This window comes from Zootoca vivipara, chromosome 16, assembly GCF_963506605.1.
Source record: "Zootoca vivipara chromosome 16, rZooViv1.1, whole genome shotgun sequence".
NCBI lineage: Eukaryota > Metazoa > Chordata > Lepidosauria > Squamata > Lacertidae > Zootoca > Zootoca vivipara.
In genome coordinates, this window is record NC_083291.1 from 31472137 (window position 1) to 31495786 (window position 23650).

The window sequence follows — 23650 nt, forward strand, 5'->3', positions numbered from 1 at the left end:
TTGCTTCGACTTACGAATTTTTTCTCCCAATGAATTCCTATGGGATTCGACTTACAGAATTTTTTGACTTACAGATGTGCGTTTGGAATGCATTAAATTTGTAAGTAGAGGTACCACTGTACTCAGTAAGCTATATGCAAAATACCTTTACTACAAATTAATCAACTAGCTTGACGCTGAGGCTATCCTTGCAGAAGAGCAAGCTGGATTCAGGCAAGGCAGATCTAATAAATAAATAAATAAATGAACAGGGCATCCCTATTTGGAGAAATGATGGAGGGTAAGCATTATGTTAACACCCATTGGCATTTATATAAAACAATTGTTTATATAAAATACATTTATATAAATGTATAAATTCATCCCTTTCATTTTGTTCTTGTGTTTGGCTTTGAGGGGCATGTTCTTTTTTGGTGTGTGTGTGTGAGAGAGAGAGAGAGAGAGAGAGATTCAGCATGGGATTGGCATGCAGCTCCTTCCAGGTGCTTCAATGGTCCTGGATAAAAGACTCTCTGGAAGCAGAGTCCCTGCTCCCTTTCCTCTGTTTTAGCTGGATGGCGTAGACATTATCCCTTCCTCTTGTGCCCCACCCTCCCCGGGGAAAGGTAAATTGCAGCTGACATTCAGCCAGAGTATTCTGTCAAAGGCAGGTGGCGACCTTGAGTGAAAAGCACCTCGGGCAGGTAAGTGCTCACCTGAGATGCGGCAAAAGGCACCTTAGAGAAGAGAATGGGAGAGGGGTAGAAAGGCACCACTAAGAGGTCCCTCAAGGAGGGAGAGAACAAATACCTGGAGCACTGAATGAGATTTCATTGAAATTGATGATGGCAAAGGTGTTTCATTGAGCAGGCTTGTATTTATTTAACCATTTGCTTGGTCACCAAGGGTGACAAGGAAGTGTATGCAGCCGAGTGGGCTGGGGGCTGCTGGGAGCAGAGCACTCTGTCTCTCGTATGGCAGCCCCTTGTGTTTTTATACTGGCTCTGGAGGAGACCTAGTCTAAGGTTGCCATATTTCAAACAGTGAAAGCAGGACACAAAAGTTGCTGAAGTGGCTTTTTGGGGGGCAGGGCAGTTGTTGATTTTTTGGGGGGAGGGAAAGGTTGTTAAGTTTTTGTTGAGGTGAAGTTGTTTGTGGAGCTTTTTGGCAAAATTGCAAAAAAAAAACCCCGACATTTTTGAGCTTATAAAAGCAAAATCGCCAAAAACGACGCTGCCGATGTGGCTTGTCAAACGTCCGAATTTTAAATTTCTGCCCGGACACTGCTTCCAACTGCAGTATTCCGGGTATGTCCAGGAAATTCTGGATGTATGGCAACCCTGTTCTGGTTGCTAACCACATTTTTACTCGGGTTTGGTACAGATGGGATGAAATGCTTCATCTGCCCCACTCCCCTCCAAGTAAAAAGCCAGCCTAGTAATTTATTTATGTGTTTATTATGTGGCCTAGTAACTTTTGGGGGGCTGTTAACTAATGCATGGTGCATAAGAAGCAAATACAAAGGTACCGTATTTCGTGGACCATAGCACACACCGGACCGTAACACGCACCTAGTTTTTAGAGCAGGAAAACAAGGAAAAAAATATTCTGAGCGTGGGGCAACAGTGAACAGCCTGCCACCGCTCCCAAACCTTCCCGGGGCTTCATGGGAAAGGGGAGGCTGCCAGCAGAGCAGTGAGGAGGCTGGCACAGTGTGGGATTTAGTGCTGGATTTAGTCTCTGATCTGTGACTTTTGACTGCTAGTCCCAGTTATTATTCTCTAATGAGGGGGGAGAGATGCACTCCAGAAGGTCCCAAATGCATGTATCTTTTGCTGCTTTTGCTGCCTCATATACAAAAGCCTCTCACATTCAGAGCAAGCTTGGGCTTGCTCTCCTGGGTGTTGAATCAAGTGAAGGTGTGGATGTGTGTGTTTGTAGGGGTATGTGTGTTTTGAATCAAATAAAGGGAGTGTTGAATCAAGTCAAGGTGTGTGTGTGTGTATTTGTAGGGGTTGTTGAATCAAATAAAGGGGTGGGAGATTTGAATAAACTCAAGGGCTGTGTGTGTGTGTGTGTGTATTTGTAGGGGGTGTTGAATCAAATAAAGGGGTGGGGGATTTGAATAAACTCAGGGGCTGTGTGTGTGTGTGTGTGTGTGTGTGTATTTGTAGGGGGTGTTGAATCAAATAAAGGGGTGGGGGATTTGAATAAACTCAGGGGCTGTGTGTGTGTGTATTTGTAGGGGGGTGTTGAATCAAATAAAGGGGTGGGGGTGTTGAATATACTCAAGGGCTGAGTGTGTTGACGTACCACACACTTCAAAGCAGCTGAGCGGGACCAGCAAGAGCCGCTTGGGCGCTGTGCGCGCGCTGGTGGCAAAGCTCGACTGAGCGGAGCCCAGTGCGGGGGAAAGGAGGAGGTGTGGCGCGGAGTCCTTGGAGAAGGAGAGAGACACGGCGCAGCCTCTCAGCTCGTGGAGCACAGTCCTGGCCAGACTGCTGGAACCCTGCGCTCACTTGGCGGCGTCCAGCGCCCTCCAGTGCCCAGCGCCATGGTTCACCGCGCCACTAGCCTCTATGGCTAAGATGGGCGTGCCCAATGCCCTAAGCAGCGTGATCTTTTGATCTCTCTCTCTCTCTCTCTCTCTCTCTCTCTCACACACACACACACACGTTAAAGCAGCTGAGCTGCGCTTCCCCAATGCCCCAATCAGGGTGATCTTTTGAGAGCTCTCTCTCTCTCGTTAAAGTAGCTGAGCGACCCAGTACCCCTTCCATCTTGTTTGCCACAATTTCGGGCTGCTTCTCGCCCCCGCACCTTTTGCCGGGGGGCCCTGGGGGGAGTGGGAAAAGCCCAATTTCAGGCTGCTCGTCACCCCCCCACACACACCTTCTGCCGCTGGTGGAGGCCGTGGAGGCAGCGGGAAAAGCCCGATATTGGGCTGCTCCTTGCTCCCCTACGGCTGAGAGCTATGGCTCTGGCAGCAGATACATCCCTCCGCTCGAGGGATCCGCTGCTGTCCTTGCCTTCGCTCCATAACATGCAGCAACATTTCCCCTTCTGTTTTAGGATGGAAAAAGTGCGTGTTATGGTCCGAAAAATACAGGTAGCTGCCCCAAGGAGCTCGCAGTGTAAAACTATGCACAGGGGGAAGCTGCAAATAGCTGGGGACCAAGATAGCCTTTTTCACTCCCTGAAGTGCTGACTGTTGTGTCTTCCTTCTCCCTCTCATGTGCAAAACGCAACGGTGCAAACTGCAGGACCCAGATGGAAGCAGTAAGAAGGGTCAGGTGATGTGTTGGATTCAGGCAAAGAAATATCAATAGCAACTGGTGATGCTGATACCTTTTAAGAGCCTGGTCAGCTAAACCGAGGTGTAGTGTGGGGGGAGGCTTGGGGGGCATGGCCCTGGCTGCACAATTTTGAGGGGGTGCAAACCAGGCATCCCCATTCAGGGATCCCAGTCTCGCCCTGCCTGCTGCTGAGGGTCTCTGGGCTCCTAATTCCAGGATGGTCTCACTGTCGCATCCCTGGCCTGCCTCGCTGAATGGCTGCTCACTCACGCCTTGCTTGGATAGTGAGCTGGCACACAGGGAGGCAGGCAAGGGGTAACCCCAGAGTGGCCTGGTCTGGCACTCCTCTCCACAGGCATTGGGGGAATTTGCCCTTCAAGGGCTGCATCAACCAGCTGGGCTCCCCCCCTGCACAGGCAGACAAGCTGTGCAGCACAGTCCCACTTGGTGCTGCTGGTGAGAGTTGGGCTGGCACAACAAGCTCCATTCACCCTCCATGGCCCCGGGCACCAGGAAATGCTGCTACACCACTGCAGCTAAAGTCCACTTTGGAATACCAAGAGAGCCTCTTTTCAAAACACTTGCTCCTGTATCTTCTGGACGTATAGCAACTGCTATTGGAAGTGGCACAGCAACTCAACAACATTTGTGTCCGGATTTTCACTTTCTGAAATACATGCAGAGATTTCATTGCGGGGCTCCCTGCTCCTACTCTGTTACCCAGCTAAAACCAGATCTTTTACCCATTCTGCTTCAGTGCAAGGTGGAACCACCCAAAACAAGCACAATAGGTCTGCCTGGACCATTTATCCATATTCAGCAGAAAGCTGTTGCTTCTTCTGGTGCAGAAGCAGAAAAGGCAAGCCAGCTCAATCTGTACTGGAGCCAAAATTGAAGTCCGGAGAAGGGCAAGGGCAGCAAACAAAAAAAAATCAGCAGAAAGTTCGCAAATAATTAAGACCTATAAGGAAATAGTTTATCAAAAATTATATTTAACAATAGGGTTAATAAGTTTCTAAAGCAGAAGGAGCGTCTCTAGTTTATTGAGCTGCAAATAAACCAACCTTTTAAACAAATAACATGAAGGACAGAACTAGAGAAGGGGAACATATGGATCACTGTGAATCTGAGAGCAATATAGGCGCACCTACTGGTCCATGGTGGTCCACGAGATAAAACCCAAAGAGCAACAGCAGCATAGCTCCTTTATTAAGATGGATTGAAAGTAATGAGCAAGCTTCCAAGTTCATCAGGGTTGATATTAACCAAAAAGAAAAGGGAAAGGGGTGGGGAGGTGGAGATTGATTGCACTGTTACTATTTGGACTCCTGTCCTCCAATGGAGATGGAGAGGAGAGCAGCCCATTGATTTCAAAGGGAATGTTCCAACGGGTACCTGACCTTTTGTAGCTTTATGCCAACAAGGCAGGGGGAGGGAGCAAGCCCTAAGCAAGTGTAACTCCATGACTGAGCTCTGTGCCAACTCCACCATGCCTCCACCTCCACACCTTTAAGTCACCAACATAGCGGCTCCGCCAGCACAAGGATGGTAGAACCACTGTGCTAATACACTTTCAGGCTCTGCCAGTGCAAGTAGAATTAAGAATGGTCCCCAGAAGGTGTATGTTTGAACACTCCCCTACCAGAGACTCTGTCAGCAGTTTGGACTACTGTTTGTTGTCTGTAATCTGTTTGATTAATGCAGGGTATGGTGTTCAGTTCACACAGGATGGTTGTCTAGTAAAGAATGGAACACAGGTATGTGGCCATGCAAAGATAAAAATTGGGCTGTATAAAATAGAAGATAAGCCTGTTAAAGCAGCCCAGGTGGTTCAGGGGAATCTACCAGTCCATATTTCCCAGGAGCTGATGGGACCAGTTGCCACGATTTTAGGTTTTTTTGATGTTGAGGTTCAGACCATATTTTGCGCTCTCCTTTCATCCTCATTAAGAGGTTCTTTAATATCTCCTCACTTTTTGCCATCAAATTTGTGTCATCTGCATATCTGAGGTTGTTACTTCTTCCGGCAATCTTAATTCCAGCTTGGGATTCATACAGTCCAGCCTTTCACATGATGAATTCTGCATATAAGTTGAATAAGCAGGGAGACAATATACTGCCTTGGGGTACTCCTTTCCCAATTTTTAACCAATCAGCTGTTCCATATCCAGTTCTACCTGTAGCTTCTTGTCCCACATAGAGATTTCTCAGGAGACAGATAATTTAGCAATAATTAAACAATTCCACCAAACATATATAAAGTCTGCCATTTTAGCATCACATGTAGCATCACATCTCTTCAGATTCTCCTGAAGAGATCCCACAATGCAGTGGAGGTTTAGGATCAGAGTTTTCCTTCTTCTAGGTGGGCTGCCTGTATTCACATGCAAGGAAAGTACCTAAGTCACTGAGGGTTTGAGACCCATCAACAGCCCTCACCTGGTTTAGCCAGCAATCAAAGTCTTTTCCCGGGTGTGTGGCTGCTGTCACATGCTGATAGCTTCTAGGAACCCACCCTGAATGCAGGGTGGGGACCAAAGGTGGACAAACTATCCCAGAAGGAGCATGACGTGATACTACCCCTCCCCTAACAACCCATACATCCCACTTATACACATCTGTAAAACACATTCTTCTTATTATTAAGTTAGTATAAACCTTTAGAACTGATCTTTGGTTTTCTGGAAAACTCTTAAATGAAATGAAGCACCACCAATCTCCCACAAAGGTATCTTTGTTCTTTGTTCTTGCCAGCCTTCATTTGTAAGTCAAATTTTCCATAAGGGCAATATGCCATACACTCTTGTACAAACCGCGGTTTATAGCTTAGCCAACAACAACACACCCAAAACAGAAATCCTTATCCCTGTAAGTTTCAACAAGATTAGGGTTGTGTTCAACCAAGTTCTACATAGAGTATACTCACTGAAATGAATGGGCCTAATTTGGTCACATCCATTAATTTAAATGAGTCTACTCTGAGTATTACCACGGTTGGATCCAACCCATCATCTGAGAAAGAGACACAAAAATGAATATAGCTGTCATAAGATTCTGAGATAGAATTTAGCAAAAATTAAAATATTCCACCAAACGTGTTTAAAGTCTGCCATTTTAGCACCACATGTACAACAAGTAAGCTATTCCTGTTTCAGATGAAGGACTTAGCGCTCTAAACATGTTGAGATTTAGACTACCTGTATTGCTAAATTTGCCTCCTGCACTTGCTGAATTTTTGTTTATGCTGCTGCTCTTTCGGTAAATTCCAAAGTTTATGGCCTAATTTGGAAATACAGGGAAGAATTCCATGTAGCACAATGGCAATTGTTCCATCAGTGCAAACCTTGCAGCTTGCCAGACACCCTGGCACACCCCCAGCTGGTCACTTTACCCAGAGTTTGTGTTTCCTTTTAGAAGCGAAGCACAGTGGAGACTGTGTGGTCTTTATATGGTTAATTTACACAAACATATATACAACCTGAGCCTATGCTGGAGAGGGCTGGAGCATAATCACCCTAATAAGTTATTGTTTCTCCCGTAGCCACAGCTGTGGATCCCAGCAGAAATCAAACATCATGCTCTGCCTCTGTGCCTTTCCAGCCTGCAGCTTTTCCTCCAGTTCATACCACAGCCCCCAAAATTTTAACTTTGTCTTTCTAGCTCAGGGAGGGGCCCCATCCATTTGATGTCTCAGACAGAGCCCCTTACTGCATCTAAGAGTTCAGGAGTCTGGTACCTACAAACTCACATAACACTTCATTCGGATTCCAATGGATCTGTAAATAGATGGGTTGAGCAAATAATGCCAATCCCTGGGAGTGCATATTTTCCTTCCAGAAACAGATAGCAAGGGCAAGAAGGCAGGTATTATGGGCAGTTCTTGAGTGTGTCAGCAGTTGGCAGATTCTGTGTGCGCTCAGTCATCCCAAAAGCTTCCCTCGTGTGCGTACACACACAGAGACAGACAGACAGACAGACAGACAGACAGACAGACAGACAGACAGACAGACAGACAGACAGACAGACAGAGAACAACATTCATCTCCCTTTCACTGGGCTTCTCTTTTGCAGGTTGTATTTGGAAAAGGGACAGAGCTGTACACGATCTCTCCCCCACCCACATACAGTCCACAAGTGTCCTCTTCCTGCCCACCAAAAGTATGAAAGGTACCAGGAAGATGCTGATAACCCAGCTGCAGAATTTTCCCAGTGTGGTCCTCTTCTGCTCTATTTTGCTTTTCCTACTTGTTGCGATGAAAGAATTGGAGTCTCTTTTCTCGCCACACCACATCAAGCTCAAGCGCGGCCCTGATTCCACAGGCAATGATAAGAGTGCAATAGGATTTGAATGGGAATCTGCGCTGGAGAGGACAAGGGAGACCAAGCCCTCTGTTCTGATTTCCCCACCACCACCAGTGGCCACGCGGCATCCCTTGGAGGTTGTCTATTCCACTGATTATAAGTTCCTTCTCAACGAGCCAAACAAATGCCGGGAGAGGAGCCCTTTCTTGATCCTGCTGGTGATAACTGAGCCCCAGCATTTTCCCACAAGGCAGGCCATCCGGCAGACGTGGGGCAACAAGAGCTCAGTGCCTGGGGTTTCCATTCTTCGTCTCTTTCTGACGGGTGTCCACCCAAAATTTGGATACCCGCTCCAGGCCCTTTTGGAAGAGGAGAGTTCCATCCACAGAGACATTATTCAGCAGGACTTCCTGGATACCTACAACAACCTTACCCTCAAGACTCTGATGGGCATGGAGTGGATAAGCAAGTTCTGCCCCAATGCCACCTACGCGGTGAAGGCAGACAGTGACATCTTTCTCAATGTGAACTATATGGTGTCCCAGCTGCTGCAGCCTCACCTGCCACCCAAGAAGAACTACATGACAGGGTACATCTACAGGAACGCAAAGCCAGTGCGTGACAAGGCCTCCAAGTGGTATGTGCCACGGGAGGTGTACCTCAATGAGACCTACCCGCCCTTCTGCGCAGGCTCAGGGTATGTGTTCTCTGGGGATCTGGCCAAGAAGATCTACCAGGTAGCAAAGACTATCAAGGTCATTAACATGGAAGATGTCTTCATGGGAATCTGCCTGTATGAGCTGGGCATCAGCATGACAAACAGCCCCTTGGGTCTCTTCAACCCGTTCAAAGTCAAGTATGAGAAGTGCAAGTTCTCCAAGGTGGTGGTGGTGCATTATTACAGGCCAGAGGAGCTGCTGCAGATTTGGCCTGACTTTCGGGACCAGAACCAGACTTGCAAGAGTTAAAAGGGAGGGAGGTGAACAGACACTCTTGTGGAGAAGTTGGCATAGAGGACTGGCAACATGCGGGCATGTTCCTGTACAATGGACAAATCCATGCCAACAAATTGTGATGAGGAAGGGAAGGATGGCTCAGAGAAGGAGGAAGATACTGTGCTTGCCAAAATGTGTATTTATGCCCTTAGAAGTGAGCTGGCCCCACATAACATACTCATCGTGCAGTGTGGTCCGTTGCCATTCACACTGCTTTCCTCCCCATGGAATCTCTGCAGCTGCCCATAGGAACTTGTTTGGTCTGCTCTGAACTGACCACTATGCTACTAATGTGCCAAATTGACAACTTCAGAGTTTTGAGATCATCACAACCACCACCTCACTTACTGGAAGAGAGCAACCCTCCGGCCATGCAGGCATAGTGTTGCCATACATCCAGGAATTCCCGGAAATATCCTCTTTGGGGGGTCCTCTATACCCATCCAGGGGGAATTATACATTTTAAAGCAATTGTTCGCGATTTTGGGTTTTTAAATATATATACGTTTTGTGTGTGCAAGCAGTTCTGTATGTTTACCTCTTAAATATGGCAACCAAAAAAAAAAACCTCAACAATTTTTGTGTCTGCACTAGGGCAATGCAGAGTTCACCTGTTCCAACATATTGAAATGCAGGCTGGTCATCTTTAGAGTAATTTTAAGCAGATCAGTAGAAGTTTCCTTCACAGTAGGAAGCCATACTCCACATAAGATATGCCTCTTTGGATTGTTGCCAGTTATGCAAAAGACTTATTTGTCATGTTCTGTTGCTTTTTCATATATATAAATATCCATTGCCCACCTGTGAGTGTGAAGGCGGCTCCCTGCAAGGCCCTGTCCATCTGGCCTAGGGGGCGAGGCCCACACTCACCAGCCCTACTCAAGAGGCTCCTTATGAAGCCGAAGGGACATCGCCCGGCTATTGTTTAATTGATTTAATATGCTGTAAACCGCTTTGAGATTTTTATCAAAAATATAAAGCGGTATAGAAATTTTATAAATAAATAAATACACACAGAGAGACGTACACTGTTTGTTTTCAAAGAGGTTCTCCCAATACACCACACAGCGTTATTTATACATGAATCACTATAAAGTCGTTAACACAACCATTCCCTGTTTTCTTTGAAGGATGAGATAAGGTTTAAAAGGAGGAAAAAAGTGAATCCTAAACCAGGGGATAGCATTCAGAAAAAGTAACTAAAGTATTGTTATACAAGTCCTAAATTTTCTCATGCTCCAGCAAAGTGGAATTCACTGAACCCACTTCATGGAAGAAAAACTGGGAATGCCCAGAACCTCCCCCCAATCCTAAAACACCTACACCCCGCAAAACAAATAAAAAGCATTAGAAAGCAGGCAGCATGTATCATCCAACCCTCCCTAAGCCAAAAGAGCCTAGTAACTAGTTCATCGTTAAAAATTGGTAGGGGCAGGGGGGTATTGATGGACCTTGTAGTGCCCATGGAGCTATGTTGGGGATCCCAAGAACAGACTTGATCTTTTTGACTGAATGCCTTTTTCACTTGTCATATAATTTTGGCCTGAGAATTAAGTGCCTGTGTAAGAAAAACCCCGTTGTTCCCTATTTCATTCATATAATCTATGTCTTTTGTTTTATTATGAAGTTTATTAAACTGATTCATTTATTTATCCATATCTTGTTTTTTTAGTATTGTTTGTGTTTCTTTATTGTAAATTGCTTTGCGGGCCGCTAAGTGGGAGAAAAGTAGTGTCTAAAATGATGCTGTGATTACGATGATACAAACTGAGAAGTGTTTTATTCGCTCTTAATATACCGTATAAGAGTGCTCACTGGAAGGACAGATCCTGAAGGCTCCAATACTTTGGCCACCTCAGGACGAGATGGTTGGACAGTGTTCTTGAAGCCACCAACATGAGTCTGACCAAACTGCAGGAGGCAGTGGAAGACAGGAGTGCCTGGCGTGCTCTGGTCCATGGGGTTAAACGACGAGTCGGACACGACGAAATGACTAAACAACAATATATAAGAAAGCCACTTGCCAGGTTTCTCGTATATCCTGAGGCCACCCCAAAATAGACTCCAGGTGTGAATATGTTCCAGGTCACGGATATAATGAAATTGTCGGTCTCCAACAACATTTTCAATTACTGAAACTTCTTTCGGCTTCTGCCAGTTATTGGTGTTGCCCAAAAAACCCATAACACATGTTGCTGATTTTTGTTAATAAGAACCCAAATGAACCTTTTGGGAGGAAAATGCTGAGAAAGCTTATCAGAAACGGCTGGGAACTGCATTTACAGCATGCCATGGCAGTGTGGGTGTGAAGTAGACCTCTAACACAGGCACCCCCAAGCTCGGCCCTCCAAATGTTTTCGGACAATTCCCATCATCCCTGACCACTGGTCCTGTTCGCTAGGGATGATGGGAGTTGTAGCCCCAAAACATCTGGAGGACCGAGTTTGGGAATGCCTGCTCTAATATATATTTTGGGCCTATAAAGCGGTAGCCCTGTCTTCTACTGTGCCCCTGGGATCAATTTCAACAGCCTTTCACTGATGGTTCCTCCATGCAGCCTATTATGCACAAGGAGCTCTAGGGTTGGTTGTTCTTGAGAAAGCATGTCTCCTAGGCAAGCACAAATCTCTCTGTATCTCAAGCTTCAGGTCCTCATTTAACTGCACAATCTCTCTCCATTCTGCAGAACAGCACATCTCACGAGAGCTGGACAGCAGGCATCTATATTAGATACAATTTAACATCACTTTCTCCCCCTCATGGTAATGGGTTTGCAGTCTTGCCTGGGAATCCTTGCATCTTCAGGCTCCAGCAAAGTGCACTCTTTTTATTCTGACAGATGCTTGTGTTATAAGCAAAAAAACTACTCCCTTTCCCTTATAGGGTATTCCAGAGCCTGTATAGCAGGCATCCCCAAACGATGGCCCTCCAGATGTTTTGGACTACAATTGCCATCTCCCCCGATCACTGGTCCTGTTAGCTAGGGATCGTGGGTGTTGTAGGCCAAAACATCTGGGGGGCCGCAGTTTGGGGATGCCTGCTGTATAGAGTCCTTAAGCAGGTTCCCTATCGGTAGGAGAAAATAACACAGAGTATATTGAGAAGCAAAGCGGCTACTAAGCCTGATATTTATTAAAAGAAATAAATTGTTGCAACAGGGTCCCCACTCATCACACACAGGAGGGAGGAGAACTCTGAACCATGGTGTGCAAGTCCCTATAAAGACTTTTGAAATAGCCCAAGGCTACCCCCAAAAACATCATACATACATCACAGAAGGAGGCGGTCTCCGGCAGAAATTTGAGAGTGTGGCTTCTCTCCTGCCTGCCAGGGTACATGATAATGCCTTACTTGGTTGCATTTTCTGGGTAGCCTGACAATTCCTTGGAGAACGCTTCAGTTCCTGAATTTCTTACACATATTGATAGTTTGCTCAGCTTAACAGATACTTGCCAGACTGTTTTTGAAAAGGGAGGTGTAAGCCCCTACAGTCCAAAGACAACTGGAAAGCTTTTCCTATTGCCTTCCTCCTTTTCGCCTTCCCCGCAGCATTTCGTCACAACTTTGGTGGTTTTAAGCCTTAGCAAGGTATCCTGTGTGTGTGTGTGTGTGTGTGTGTGTGTGTGTGTGTGTGTGTGTAAATAAAGACATTATGGAATACTTAGATACAACTGTGAAACAGGAGAAATCTATGTTGTGGATCATTAGGAAAGGGCATGAAAACTAAAATGCCAATATCATAATATTGTTATACAAATTTGTGTTGCAACAAGCACACTTGGAATACTGCGTACAGTACTGGTTGCCTCACCTCATAGAATCATAGAGTTGGAAGGGACCCCAAGAGCCATCTAGTCCAACCCCCTGCAATGCAGGAATCTCAGTATAAAGTATATTGCAGAGCTAGCAGGTAGGGAGGGAATCTTGCCACATCCCGCTGCCGAGTCGGGGCGCGGCGCACGCTTCTGGGCATTTGGGAGGGGCAGCAGCATCCGGTTCCGGGCGCTGACAGACATGTTCCTCTTCCATGGCACCGTCCAGTCCAGACCTGCTCCCACCACTACGGCTTATTTTTGGGGTATGTCTTATATTTTTTCAACCCAGGAAAATCCTGCCATGGCTTATTTTCTAGGTGCATCTTATTTTATGAGAAACATGGTATAAAATAAATAAAACAGTATTGTAGATGATAAAAAATAAAATTAAATCTTTTTCTTACCTGCACTGATGATAGTCTTTTTTTGAATGGGGGAATTTTATCCATTTCCACAGTCACAAAATCAATCAATCAAAGCCTCAAAACAAAAAACGCAACATCACCTCAGAACACTGCAATTGGAAACAGAAGGCTTGAAGTAATTGGGGGGACGCAAATTAGCAGTGCAACAGGAAACACAGGGGGACTCAAAACGGAGCACGTTCAACTTCCGAAAAAAGTTCCAAAACTGGAACACCTACTTCCGATTTTGCACTGTTCCGATTCCAAGTTATTTGTGAACTAAGCTGTTTGAAAACCAAGGTACCACTGTACATCAAAACTTCAGAAATGGTGGTCATTCTGACTCTAGTTATTTAAAAACAAACAAACAAACAAACCATGTTTTACCATCCCAGTGTGCTGACTAACTGCAATAATCAGGTTTCTTGAGTCTGGGTTGCTGGGTTTCACATCTTTTTCCGCGGTCATCTCCATAGATGTTTTCCTCCATGCCTGCCAAGACAATTGTCACCATATAGTGGCTTCTGGGCTCCACCTTCTGGCCAAAAGACTTGCTGCTCATATAAATCAATATGCACCTATTCTTCCACCTCCTACACTTGGAACTACTTTTCTCAGCTGTCTTCCTTCAAATCCCTGCTCAAAATTATTATTTCTTTGTGGGCTCTCTTATGCGCATTGCAACAGTAGCAAAGCTGTAAGTCTGAGATGGAAAACCTGTCTATGCCCTCCAATATGTTGTTGGGCTCAAGCTTCCATAATCTCCAGCCAGCATGGCCAATGGTCAGGGATGATGGAACAGTCCAGCACCTGAAGGATCACCTGTGCTTTAAATACATGCAATGCAACCTCATCTCCCCACATTTTCTCTCTCGCAATAAAGGAATGTAGGACTTTGGTTTTAGAACAGTGCCTTGTTTTATTTGGCCATACTTGGCCACGTTCGTTGGTGCAGAGGGGGCAAAAGCTAAAAAATGGAGGCATCCAAGACAAACTGAAGTGAGTTGATGGAGGGCATTTTCCTAAAGGGAGGAAAAGGCAAGAAGCTTCTGATGCCATAGCAACACCTAGTGGCAAAATCAGGCATTTTGAGTACCTTGACACTTTTGCCTTTTCTTTTACTGGAAAATGGGAAAAGGTTACGCTGACTAGAGCTGGTGCAAATGCAAGCTAAGAGATTTAGTTAAAGTTAAACCAAAAAAAGCTGCTTTTTGGCAGTATGCTCTTCAAAATGGCTGAAAATATACGGTAGTAAATATAGTTTCGATTTTAAAAAATACATTGCACACAGCTCAACAGCAATATTCCACCGTGTTTATAAAGAAACAAATGCAACAGAACATCTAAAACTTCAGTGGAGAACTTGTGGCCCTCCAGGTGTTGTATAATTGCATGTGTGACCATTGACTCTGCAACCTCCTCCCCCAAATCTAAAGCAATGGCTTGGATCAGAGAAACCTCCCCTTAGGATCAACAAAATTCACAAATAGGGTGGTCAGTGGCAGTAACGGCTAGGGTGGAATAGCCGAAAAACAGGTGGGAGCACGTTTACTCTCTTCCATGACTGCCAACATCGCACTACTGTGAGGCGTAAAGGCCGCTCCCTGCAAGGCCCTTTCCACCTGGCCTAGGGGGCGAGGCCCAGACTCACCCAGACCTACTGAAGAGGCTAATACTGATAATACCTGCCACAGGCGCTGTAGCGGCTACTCTAGAGTAACGACTCCTCCAGGCGTTGTCTTTTCATTCTTTTATTTATACTGTAAGGTGGATGACTGGCTTCCCAAATTGACCAGATGAAATCTCAGGCAGTTGAACAAATTTATTATTGGTTTGTCGGCAAAACAATATGGAGCAGTAGGGAAAAAACCATTCCTCATTCTGCCCCACCCTTGTCCATGTACAGAGAGCTTTTATACCTTTTTGACAGAGTGAAGGCCAGCCTTTCTGCAGTACTTCATCAACCAATCAAGAGAGAGCACCCCAAGATGCAAAGTCATATACCTAACTCCACTAAGTGGCGTTATGTACCTGGTACTTTCATACACGTGTCTATGTGGAATTTTACAGGCACAATTGTGGTTGCGCCCTACTTAGAACTTGCGGTTGGTTTGTGGCGGGCTACATCCTCTTCAGATGGAACAGAACATCTTGCGGTTAAGCTAACTTCCTTTTGCAATGGGTTACAGAGAAAGGTACAAACAGAGAAGTGCTGTCTAATTTGAGACAGAGAGATTTAGAAAATGGAGTTCCTCTTGCTCTTAGGGCCTGCGTGGCCTGACCAGGATTATTCTGGCCCTGGTTATTGCCACCCTATAATACCGTAATAATAATAATTTATTATTTCTACCCTGCCCATCTGGCTGGGTTTCCCCAGCCACTCTGAGCTGCTTCCAACAGACGGTTAAAAATACATTAAAACATCAGTCATCAAAAACTTCCCTAAATAGGGCTGCCTTCATGAGGTCGAAGGAACATCACCCAGCTGTGAGGCATGAAGGCCGCTCCCTGCAAGGCCCTGTCCACCTGGCCTAGGGGTCGAGGCCCAGACTCGCCCAGCTCTCCTGAAGAGGCCCCTCATGAGGTCAGAGCAACATCACCCAGCTATTGTTTTATTGATTTATTGATTTAATATGCCGTAAGCACTTGGAGAAATATAAAGGGGTATAGAAAGAAAATAAAATAAAAATAAATAAATAAGGTTCTCCACTGTTATTTGCTCTTTCAAATGAACCTTTAACAGCACCAATAAAACACAATGTAAAGTTTTGGAGTGTTGATATACAAGGTTAAAGTCCACATGATCACTTTGTTCTCACATGAAATTGTGCTTTTATTGTCTAACCCAGAGGAAATGATGCCTGACGTTTGGGGAGAATTAGACTAATGAAGCAAAATCTGGTTTCCCTTTGATAATTATAGTATTTGGGAACATGTATCTGTAAAGAAAATAAATTTTGCTCTGTTGCTCTGGCAGAGCAAACAGAAAATGAAAACTAGGGAGAATCTAAATCTCTCATGCCTTGGATGCATCACCACAGTAAAGATGTCAATTCTTGCAAGGTTTCTTCCTTTTTATTCCACGTTTTACCAATTGTGATTGCTCCTCAGTGACAGGGTCCAATTCAGAAGTACCCTCAAGCTGTAGACCTGCTCCTTCCAGCAGTTTATAAAAATTATGCATAACATAAAGAAAGCAGATTGAGAAAGCCTTTTATTCCTCTCTAATAACACTTGAACTTGTGGACGTTCAATGAAGCTGAATGTTGGAAGATTTAGGACAGCTGAAATAAAGTTTGTACTTCTTCACTTCAAACTATGGAACTCTCAGCCCGTTATGATACAGAACTCAAATATCTTCCTTTTGTGTTAAAGGTATTCTGTAGCCAAATATAGCATATGTAACCTGCCAAATAGGGCAAGTACGGGAAGCAAAAACAAATATTTTATTATATTTTTATTGCCTTTAATGTGGTTTCTGCATAATAAATCTCACGTTGGTAAACCGATGTGTTCTGGTCCGGAAGGATTATATGTTTAAACTAATCACATCTTACTTCATTTTGCATTAGTGTCTTTATTCTTTCAGCCAAGCCACAGAGAAAGTCTACCCTAAGTGTACCCTAAAGATTGAAAACTGGCAGAAACCATACCCTCCAACATTTCTCTGATGAAAATAGGGGTGTCCCATTCCATAACGATAATTTTACTATTTATACCCCACACATCTTACTGCATTTCCCCAGCCAGTCTGGGCAGCTTCCAACGTATATAAAAAAATAATAATACAGTGAACTTTTTTTTAAAAAAACTTCCCTATACAGGATTGCCTTCAAATGGCTCGGCGGTCGGATAACTCCATCCCCTCCAACATTTCTACAATGAAAATAGGGTAGGGACATCCTATGGAAAAGTGGGACATTCTAGGATGAAATCTGAAACCAGGATGGCTTCTCTAAATCAGGGACATCATTGGAAAATAGGGACACTTGGAGGATCTGAGAAACTCAGGTTTTGCTCCAGTTTCTCCACTTGATGCAGTCTCTCATCCTCAATATTTAAAAGCTGGGCAGCTCTTTGTTCCGGAAAGTGGTGGTAAATGGGGTTTTAGTGTGCTTCAAGGTAGGATTGGTTCCAGCTGAATCCTCATCCAACCCATTTTTACAAAGTGACCTCTGAGGTGCCAGAGCACTTAGAGCAGGGGTCGGCAAGGTTTATCATGCGGCTGCTGGGTGACCTTAGGATAGTCACACTTCTCTGAATCTCTCAGCCTCACTCACCTCACAGAGTGTTTGTTGTGGGGGAGGAAGGGAGAAAGGAGATTGTTAGCCGCTTTGTGACTCCTTAGGGTAGTGATAAAGCAGGATATCAAATCCAAACTCTTCTTCTTCTTGCCTGGGCCAGATCCCTCCATGGGCCGGTTCATGTCCCCGCCCACAATTTCCGGTACTGCATATGCACAGATGTGATTTTCGATGCCGTGGAAACGAGTCTCCGCACCGTGATGCACTGGTTTAGCGCAGCACGTGAGCACGCAACTCAGTTCAGGGGCAGCACATGGGCCGGTCAAACGACCTCCATGGCCCACTTCCGGCCCACGGGCCTTAGGTTGGTGACCCCTAACTTAGATGAATACCCTCCAAAGGTCTCTAAGAATGCTGCAGTGTTTTGCAGACTAGTACGGATTCAAAAAATAATTGAGAAAGGTGTGCAAAATAGGCCTGGGGTGTGTGACTGATATGTCCCAATGTATTTCAAGCCAGAATCAGCCCTAAAAGATGGGGAGGGATTTGGTTCCCAACAAAATTATGAAGTAATTTGTTGTTCAGTCGTGTTGTTCAGTGTCCGACACTTCGTGACCCCATGGATCAGAGCACACCAGGCACTCCTGTCTTCCACTGCCTCCCGCAGTTTGGTCAAACTCATGTTAGTAGCTTGGAGAACACTGTCCGACTCCAACCATTTTGTCCCCTGTTGTCTCCTTCGCCTTGTGCCCTCAATCTTTCCCAACATCAGTGTCTTTTCCAGGAAGACTTCTCTTCTCATGAGGTGGCCAAAGTATTGGAGCCTCAGCTTCAGGATCTGTCCTTCCAGTGAGCACTCAGGGCTGATTTCCTTAAGAATGGATACCTTATGAAGTAAAGTTCCCCATTATAAATAACTTGTTCTAGCCAGAAGTTGGTGGGCTTGAATTTGTGATATCTCGGCCTGTGGACTGAATAAAATATTGTTTTATAAGTGGAATAGTTGGGGGTTACCTTGGAGCGCATGTTTTGAATATTTTATATATATATATATATATAGCTGACAGACGAAGAATCAGAATCCCTCCCCTTCAGTCTCTCTCTTTTCTTCTACTTTTTCTTCCTTCCTTTATTTTTGTTTTTATTTAGTGTGAGGGACAGGGGATATCGCGAAGTCCCTCCCCTCCTGAGTTCAAGCCCGTCCCCGAGCAAAGGGGAAAGCAGGGAGAGTTCCGATTCCAGTGGGGAAGCAGGAAGTCGTGTCCGAGGCTCAGGCAAGGTAGAGGAGCCAGGGTCCCAGGTGGGACAGGAAGGGGCAAGCAAGGGGGGAAGACCCATCCCTCCAACTCCAGAATTACGCAGGAAGAGGAGGGGCAAGAGGATGGGTCTGCCAAAGCTTTTGTGTTGGAGAAAGACGCGCCAAAAGCCATTAGGAGGTTCTGAAACCGACTGACAACATCGCTCCGTGTAAATAGCAATGACTTGAGCACTGTAAATACGCAGCACCAATAAAAGAATAAAATGCAGAGCTGCGTAGCGTCGTTACTCTGAAGTAGTCCACTCCGGCCACTGTGACAGCAACCTCCTAATCATTTTTGGGCTACTTCGGAGTTGCCGGGATGAGCGTGTCCGAGGCGGAGAAGTGGCGGCAGATCGCTGAGCAAGCCCAGCTAGAACTGCAACAGCTGTCGCTGCAGGCGCAGGGAGAATTGAAGGCAGCTAAAGAGGAGACTAAGAAGATCCAGGACGACCGGCTACAACTTGCGGAACAGGTGAGAGAGCTCCAGGAAAAAGAGCAGCATTTAAGGGCGGTGGCGGTAGACCTCCAAAACAAGCTGGATGCAGAGAAAAACAAGGCGGGAGGGGCTCCCCAAGTCCAAGTGCTGCCAGGAAGGAGAGCAGGGACCCTTGTAAGCAAGTTCAATGGAGACCCGAAGGAGTTTCAGGGCTTTGAGACTGAGATCGTGTATGCTCTTGAGCTGCACCAGAATGAGTTCCCCGATGATGAGCACAGAGTAGCGTTTATTGTGGAACATCTCACCGGAGCAGCCAGGGAGTGGCTAAGACCATTAATCGCAACCAAGAATCCTTGCATGAAAAATGTCCAACAATTTCTAGAAGGTTTGAGGACGATGTATTCGTCCGATAGTCATTTGGACCAGACTAAGGAGGAACTGCATAATTTACGCCAAGGAAATATGACAGTTCGCGCATATTGGGCGAAATTCACCATGCTGGTGCACAGACTGGGGTGGGTTTTGGATTCGCCTCCCATGCAAGCTGCGTTTTACTTGGGTTTGAGCGAGGAGGTGAAGGATGAACTCTCGAGAGGTCCAAAGCCCAGTACTATGGATCAGCTGAGCAAAGCAGCTCTGGCGGTGGGGGTGAGGCAGGAATCCCGGTGGAACGACAAGCAAGCGACGCGCGCAAAGCGGGCTTGGTTCCCACGGTCGCAGGAGAAGCCACTCCCTCAACAACCCTTTCAGGCCACGCCTGGAGCCAGCCAGGACCAGGAGCCCATGCAGATTGATAGCGCGCGCGCGCGGGCTTTTCAAACCCCAGCGGCGCCAAGACGCAAGGAGGGAAGGGGCGGGAATTGCTTTCTCTGCAACTCACCCCAGCATCTCGTCAGAGACTGCCCACATCGCAGGGAGTGGCAAGGAAAGGCGGGAACGGTGGTGCCCTCCCCCACTGACGCAGCACCACAGCAGGGAAACGGGAAAGCCTGGCTGCAGGAGACAAGGGGCAGCAGCCAGGCACAGTCAGCAGACAACAGCCCCAGCCCGCCCACCCGCACAGAGAGGTGCAGAGCCAGCCCACCCCTCCCAGAGCAGGAGTGGTTCTAGAAGTGACGCTAACGCTCCCAAATGGCTATCCCCTGACGGTCCTCGCCTTAATTGACAGTGGGGCGTCCGCCAACTTCTTCTCGAGAAGCTTTGCAGAAGAGCACCAAATCCAGCTTTTGCAGTTGGATTTTCCTCTGCACGTAGCAACCATTGACGGCAGGGAGCTGCTGGGAGGGGCCATCACACATCAAACCCCCCCCATGAGAATGACGGTGGGAAGGCACTCAGAGACACTGGCGTTCAACGTCACCACCATCTCAGACCCCCCCATCGTCTTGGGCATGAGCTGGCTGGCGCGCCACGACCCCTCCATCAGTTGGCACCAGAGGTGCATCACGTTTGGGTCAGACTTTTGTCTGGAACATTGCATGCAGCACCAACCAGGGGAGGGGCCTCCGATAGCCACGGTGGCCACCATGCATATCAAAGGGGGTGAGGCAATACCCAAGCAGTACTGGGACCTGCAGGAGGTCTTCAGCGAAGCGGAGTCCGACCACCTACCCCCGCACAGGCCTTTTGACTGCCAGATCAACCTGGTGCCAGGGGCGACGATACCCCCAGCCAAGCTGTACGCCATGTCAGACCAGGAGCTGGAGGATCTGCGCGCTTTCATCGACAAGAACCTCAAGCGGGGGTTCATAAGGGAAAGCAAGGCAGCAGGGGGCAGCCCGGTCTTCTGGGTGGACAAGAAAGACACGCAACAGCGCCGTCTTGTGGTGGACTTTAGACGGCTGAATTCGGTGACAGAGCCCGTGGCTTTCCCCATGCCCAGAGTGGATGATCTCCTGACAGCGGCACGCAGGGGCAAGATTTTCACCAAGCTGGACCTAAGGGGGGCGTACAACTTGATCAGGATCCGGGAAGGAGATGAATGGAAAACCACGATGTTCACGCCTCTGGGCTCTTTTGAATATCTGGTGATGCCCTTCGGTTTGCAAGGGGGCTCAGCATGCTTCCAGGCCTTCATGCACCACGTCCTGGGGTCCCTCCTCTTCAGGAAATGCTTGGTCTTCCTAGATGACATCCTTATCTACTCGAATGACCCAGTGCAGCATGTGAAAGATGTCAGAGAGGTGTTGCAACGCCTGAAGGAGAACCACCTGTATGTGAAGCTGGAGAAGTGCAAGTTTCACACCAAAGAGGTGGACTTCCTGGGCTACAAGCTGTCAGACAAGGGGCTGGCGATGGACAAGGACAAGGTGCAGGCCATCCTGGACTGGCACAGCCCCAGGACGCGCAAAGATGCCCAACGCCTACTAGGCTTCGCTAACTTCTACAGGAAGTTCATCAAGAACTTCTCTCGCGTTACGGCTCCCATCACGGACTGCCTGAGAGGCAAGCAGAAGTTCAAGTGGACACCAGAGGCGCAAGCAGCGTTCGAAAGCCTCAAGAGAGTGTTCGCCTCAGACCAAAACCTGTTCCATGTGGTGCAGGACGCGCCCCTACGCATTGAGACAGATGCTTCTGAAAAAGCTGTGGGCGCAATTTTGTTGCAACTGGACGCCAACAGGGAGTGGAGACCCTGTGCCTTCTTCTCCAGGAAGCTGACACAGCCTGAACGCAACTACACAGTGTTTGATAGGGAACTTCTTGCGATCTACGCTGCGTTCCAGCACTGGCGACACTTCCTGGTGGGCGCGAAGCACCCCATCCAGGTGTGCACAGACCACAAGAACCTGGAGTTCTGGAGAACTGCCAGGGTGCTCAACCAGCGGCAGATACGGTGGGCAGAGTTCTTCTCGAACTTCAACTTCTCCATCCACTACATCCCGGGGGAGCAGAATGTCAGGGCGGATGCCCTCTCCCGCAAGCCAGAGTACATGGAGGAGGAGGCGCCACCAGCCCCAAGGCACATTTTCCCCCCGTCGGCATGGTCCTGCGGAGCAGCTGTGGTGAGCGAGGCAGAACTCACAGCACTGACGGCAGCGGATGAATTTGCCAACCGCATCTTCAGAGAACTGAGAGGGGGGAGGGAGCAGGCAAAAGACTTTGCAGAACGCAGAGGGCTGCTTTTCTACAAGGGTGCGCTGTACCTACCCACCACCCAGCTTCGACGTACGGTCCTCAAGCAGATGCACGACAACCCTACAGCGGGGCATTTTGGAAGGGACAAAACCGCTCACCTAGTCATGAGACACTTCTGGTGGCCAGGGGTGCGGGAAGATGTTCGAGACTATGTAAGGGGCTGTACCACCTGCCAGCGGGCGAAGGTGGTCAGAGCAGCGCCACCAGGGTTGCTGGAGCCCTTAGCCACACCACACAGGCCGTGGGAAGTGGTGTCCATGGACTTCATCACAGATCTGCCTTCGTCCAGGGGTAAGACTGCAGTGTTGGTGGTGGTGGACCTTATGTCCAAAATGTGTCACTTTATACCGTGTGCCAGGGCAGTCTCGGCAGAAGAGACAGCCAAACTGTTTGTTGATCACATTTTCAGACTGCATGGATTACCTTTAAGGGTTATTTCGGATCGTGGCCGCCAATTTGTTTCCAGGTTCTGGCGGCGGCTCATGAACCTCCTGCAGGTGGAGGTCAGCTTGTCGACGGCTAGACACCCGCAGACCAACGGACAAGCGGAGAGGGTCAACGCCATTCTGCAGCAGTACCTGAGATGCTACGTCAGCCAGCGGCAAACGGACTGGGTGGATCGCTTGCCACTAGCAGAATTTGCCTACAACAATGCAGTGCACGTCTCCACAGGGGTGTCGCCCTTTAAGGCCAATTACGGGCGCGACCTCAGATCTTTCCCAGAGAGGGAGAGGGAGGAGGAGGAGGAGGAGGGCCCACAGGCTGAGGATTGGGCAGAGGAACTGGAGACGGTGCACCAGCAGCTCAGAGAACACTTGGAGAGGGCCAAGGAAGCGTACAAAAAGGGGGCAGATCGCCACAGGCGACAAGGGGAGGTCATCAGGGTGGGGGACAAGGTGTGGTTGTCCTCGGAGGGCCTTCCCACCAGAGGGAGGTGCAAAAAGCTGGCACCCAAAAGGCTGGGCCCCTTCACGGTCACGCAACAGGTAAACCCGGTGGCATACAGGCTGGCACTGCCAGAGGACATGAGGGTGCATCCAGTGTTTCATAGATCGCTGCTGTCGCCGTACAGGGAAAGCAGCAGGCTCCGAGACGGCGAACAAACCCCCGAGGGAGGGGGGGAGAGGGAAGGCAGGGAGCAACTCAATGAGGCCACGGCCATCCTGGATTCAAGGTGGGGGGTGGGGGGACTGGAGTACCTCATGGCATGGGAGGATGCTCCACCGTCCCAGAATGAATGGGTCCCAGCCACTCAGATACAGGAGGAATTCTTGGTGGAAGAATTTCACGCCCTCTTTCCCCACAGACCCAAGCCCTGGCACATGGAAAGGGAGGGGGAGGAGGAGGAGGCACGGGAGAGCAGCTCACCATGGCGCTGGGAAGCGGAGTTTGAGGAACCAGAGGATGAGGTATGGGTGTCACCGAGATCCACCCAGTCAGAGGAAGGAGCAGATTGGCAGAACGTTTTTACCCCCACCAGCTCTGACGCCACGGACTTTTTGGGATTCCCGTCCGCCCAGGCGGAAGGGGGGGGCTCGCAGGACTGGGGGGAGGTATTCACACCAACGGGCTCGGAGAGCACTGAGTTCTTAGGCTTCCAGTCGTCACCGACACATGGGGGGGGCCTGGGGAGGGGTGAAGGAGAGCTTGGGAGGGGGGTGGATGTGAGGGACAGGGGATATCGCGAAGTCCCTCCCCTCCTGAGTTCAAGCCCGTCCCCGAGCAAAGGGGAAAGCAGGGAGAG

General features: G+C 47.9%; 1 protein-coding gene across 1 annotated transcript; it reads left to right on the plus strand.

Annotated features, from left to right (window-relative positions):
- Nucleotides 1–501: 501 nt before the first annotated feature.
- On the plus strand, nucleotides 502–10228 carry LOC118075490 (beta-1,3-galactosyltransferase 1-like). Its single transcript, XM_035097501.2, has 2 exons — nucleotides 502–683; nucleotides 7347–10228. The coding sequence occupies exon 2, from the start codon at nucleotides 7436–7438 to the stop codon at nucleotides 8543–8545; it is 1110 nt and encodes a 369-aa protein (XP_034953392.1). The 5' UTR covers nucleotides 502–683; nucleotides 7347–7435; the 3' UTR covers nucleotides 8546–10228.
- Nucleotides 10229–23650: the final 13422 nt, after the last annotated feature.

What these genes read in the sequence shown, in the direction of transcription:
- LOC118075490 (XM_035097501.2), top strand. Translation starts at nt 7,436, where the DNA reads ATGAAAGGTACCAGGAAGATGCTGATAACCCAGCTGCAGAATTTTCCC.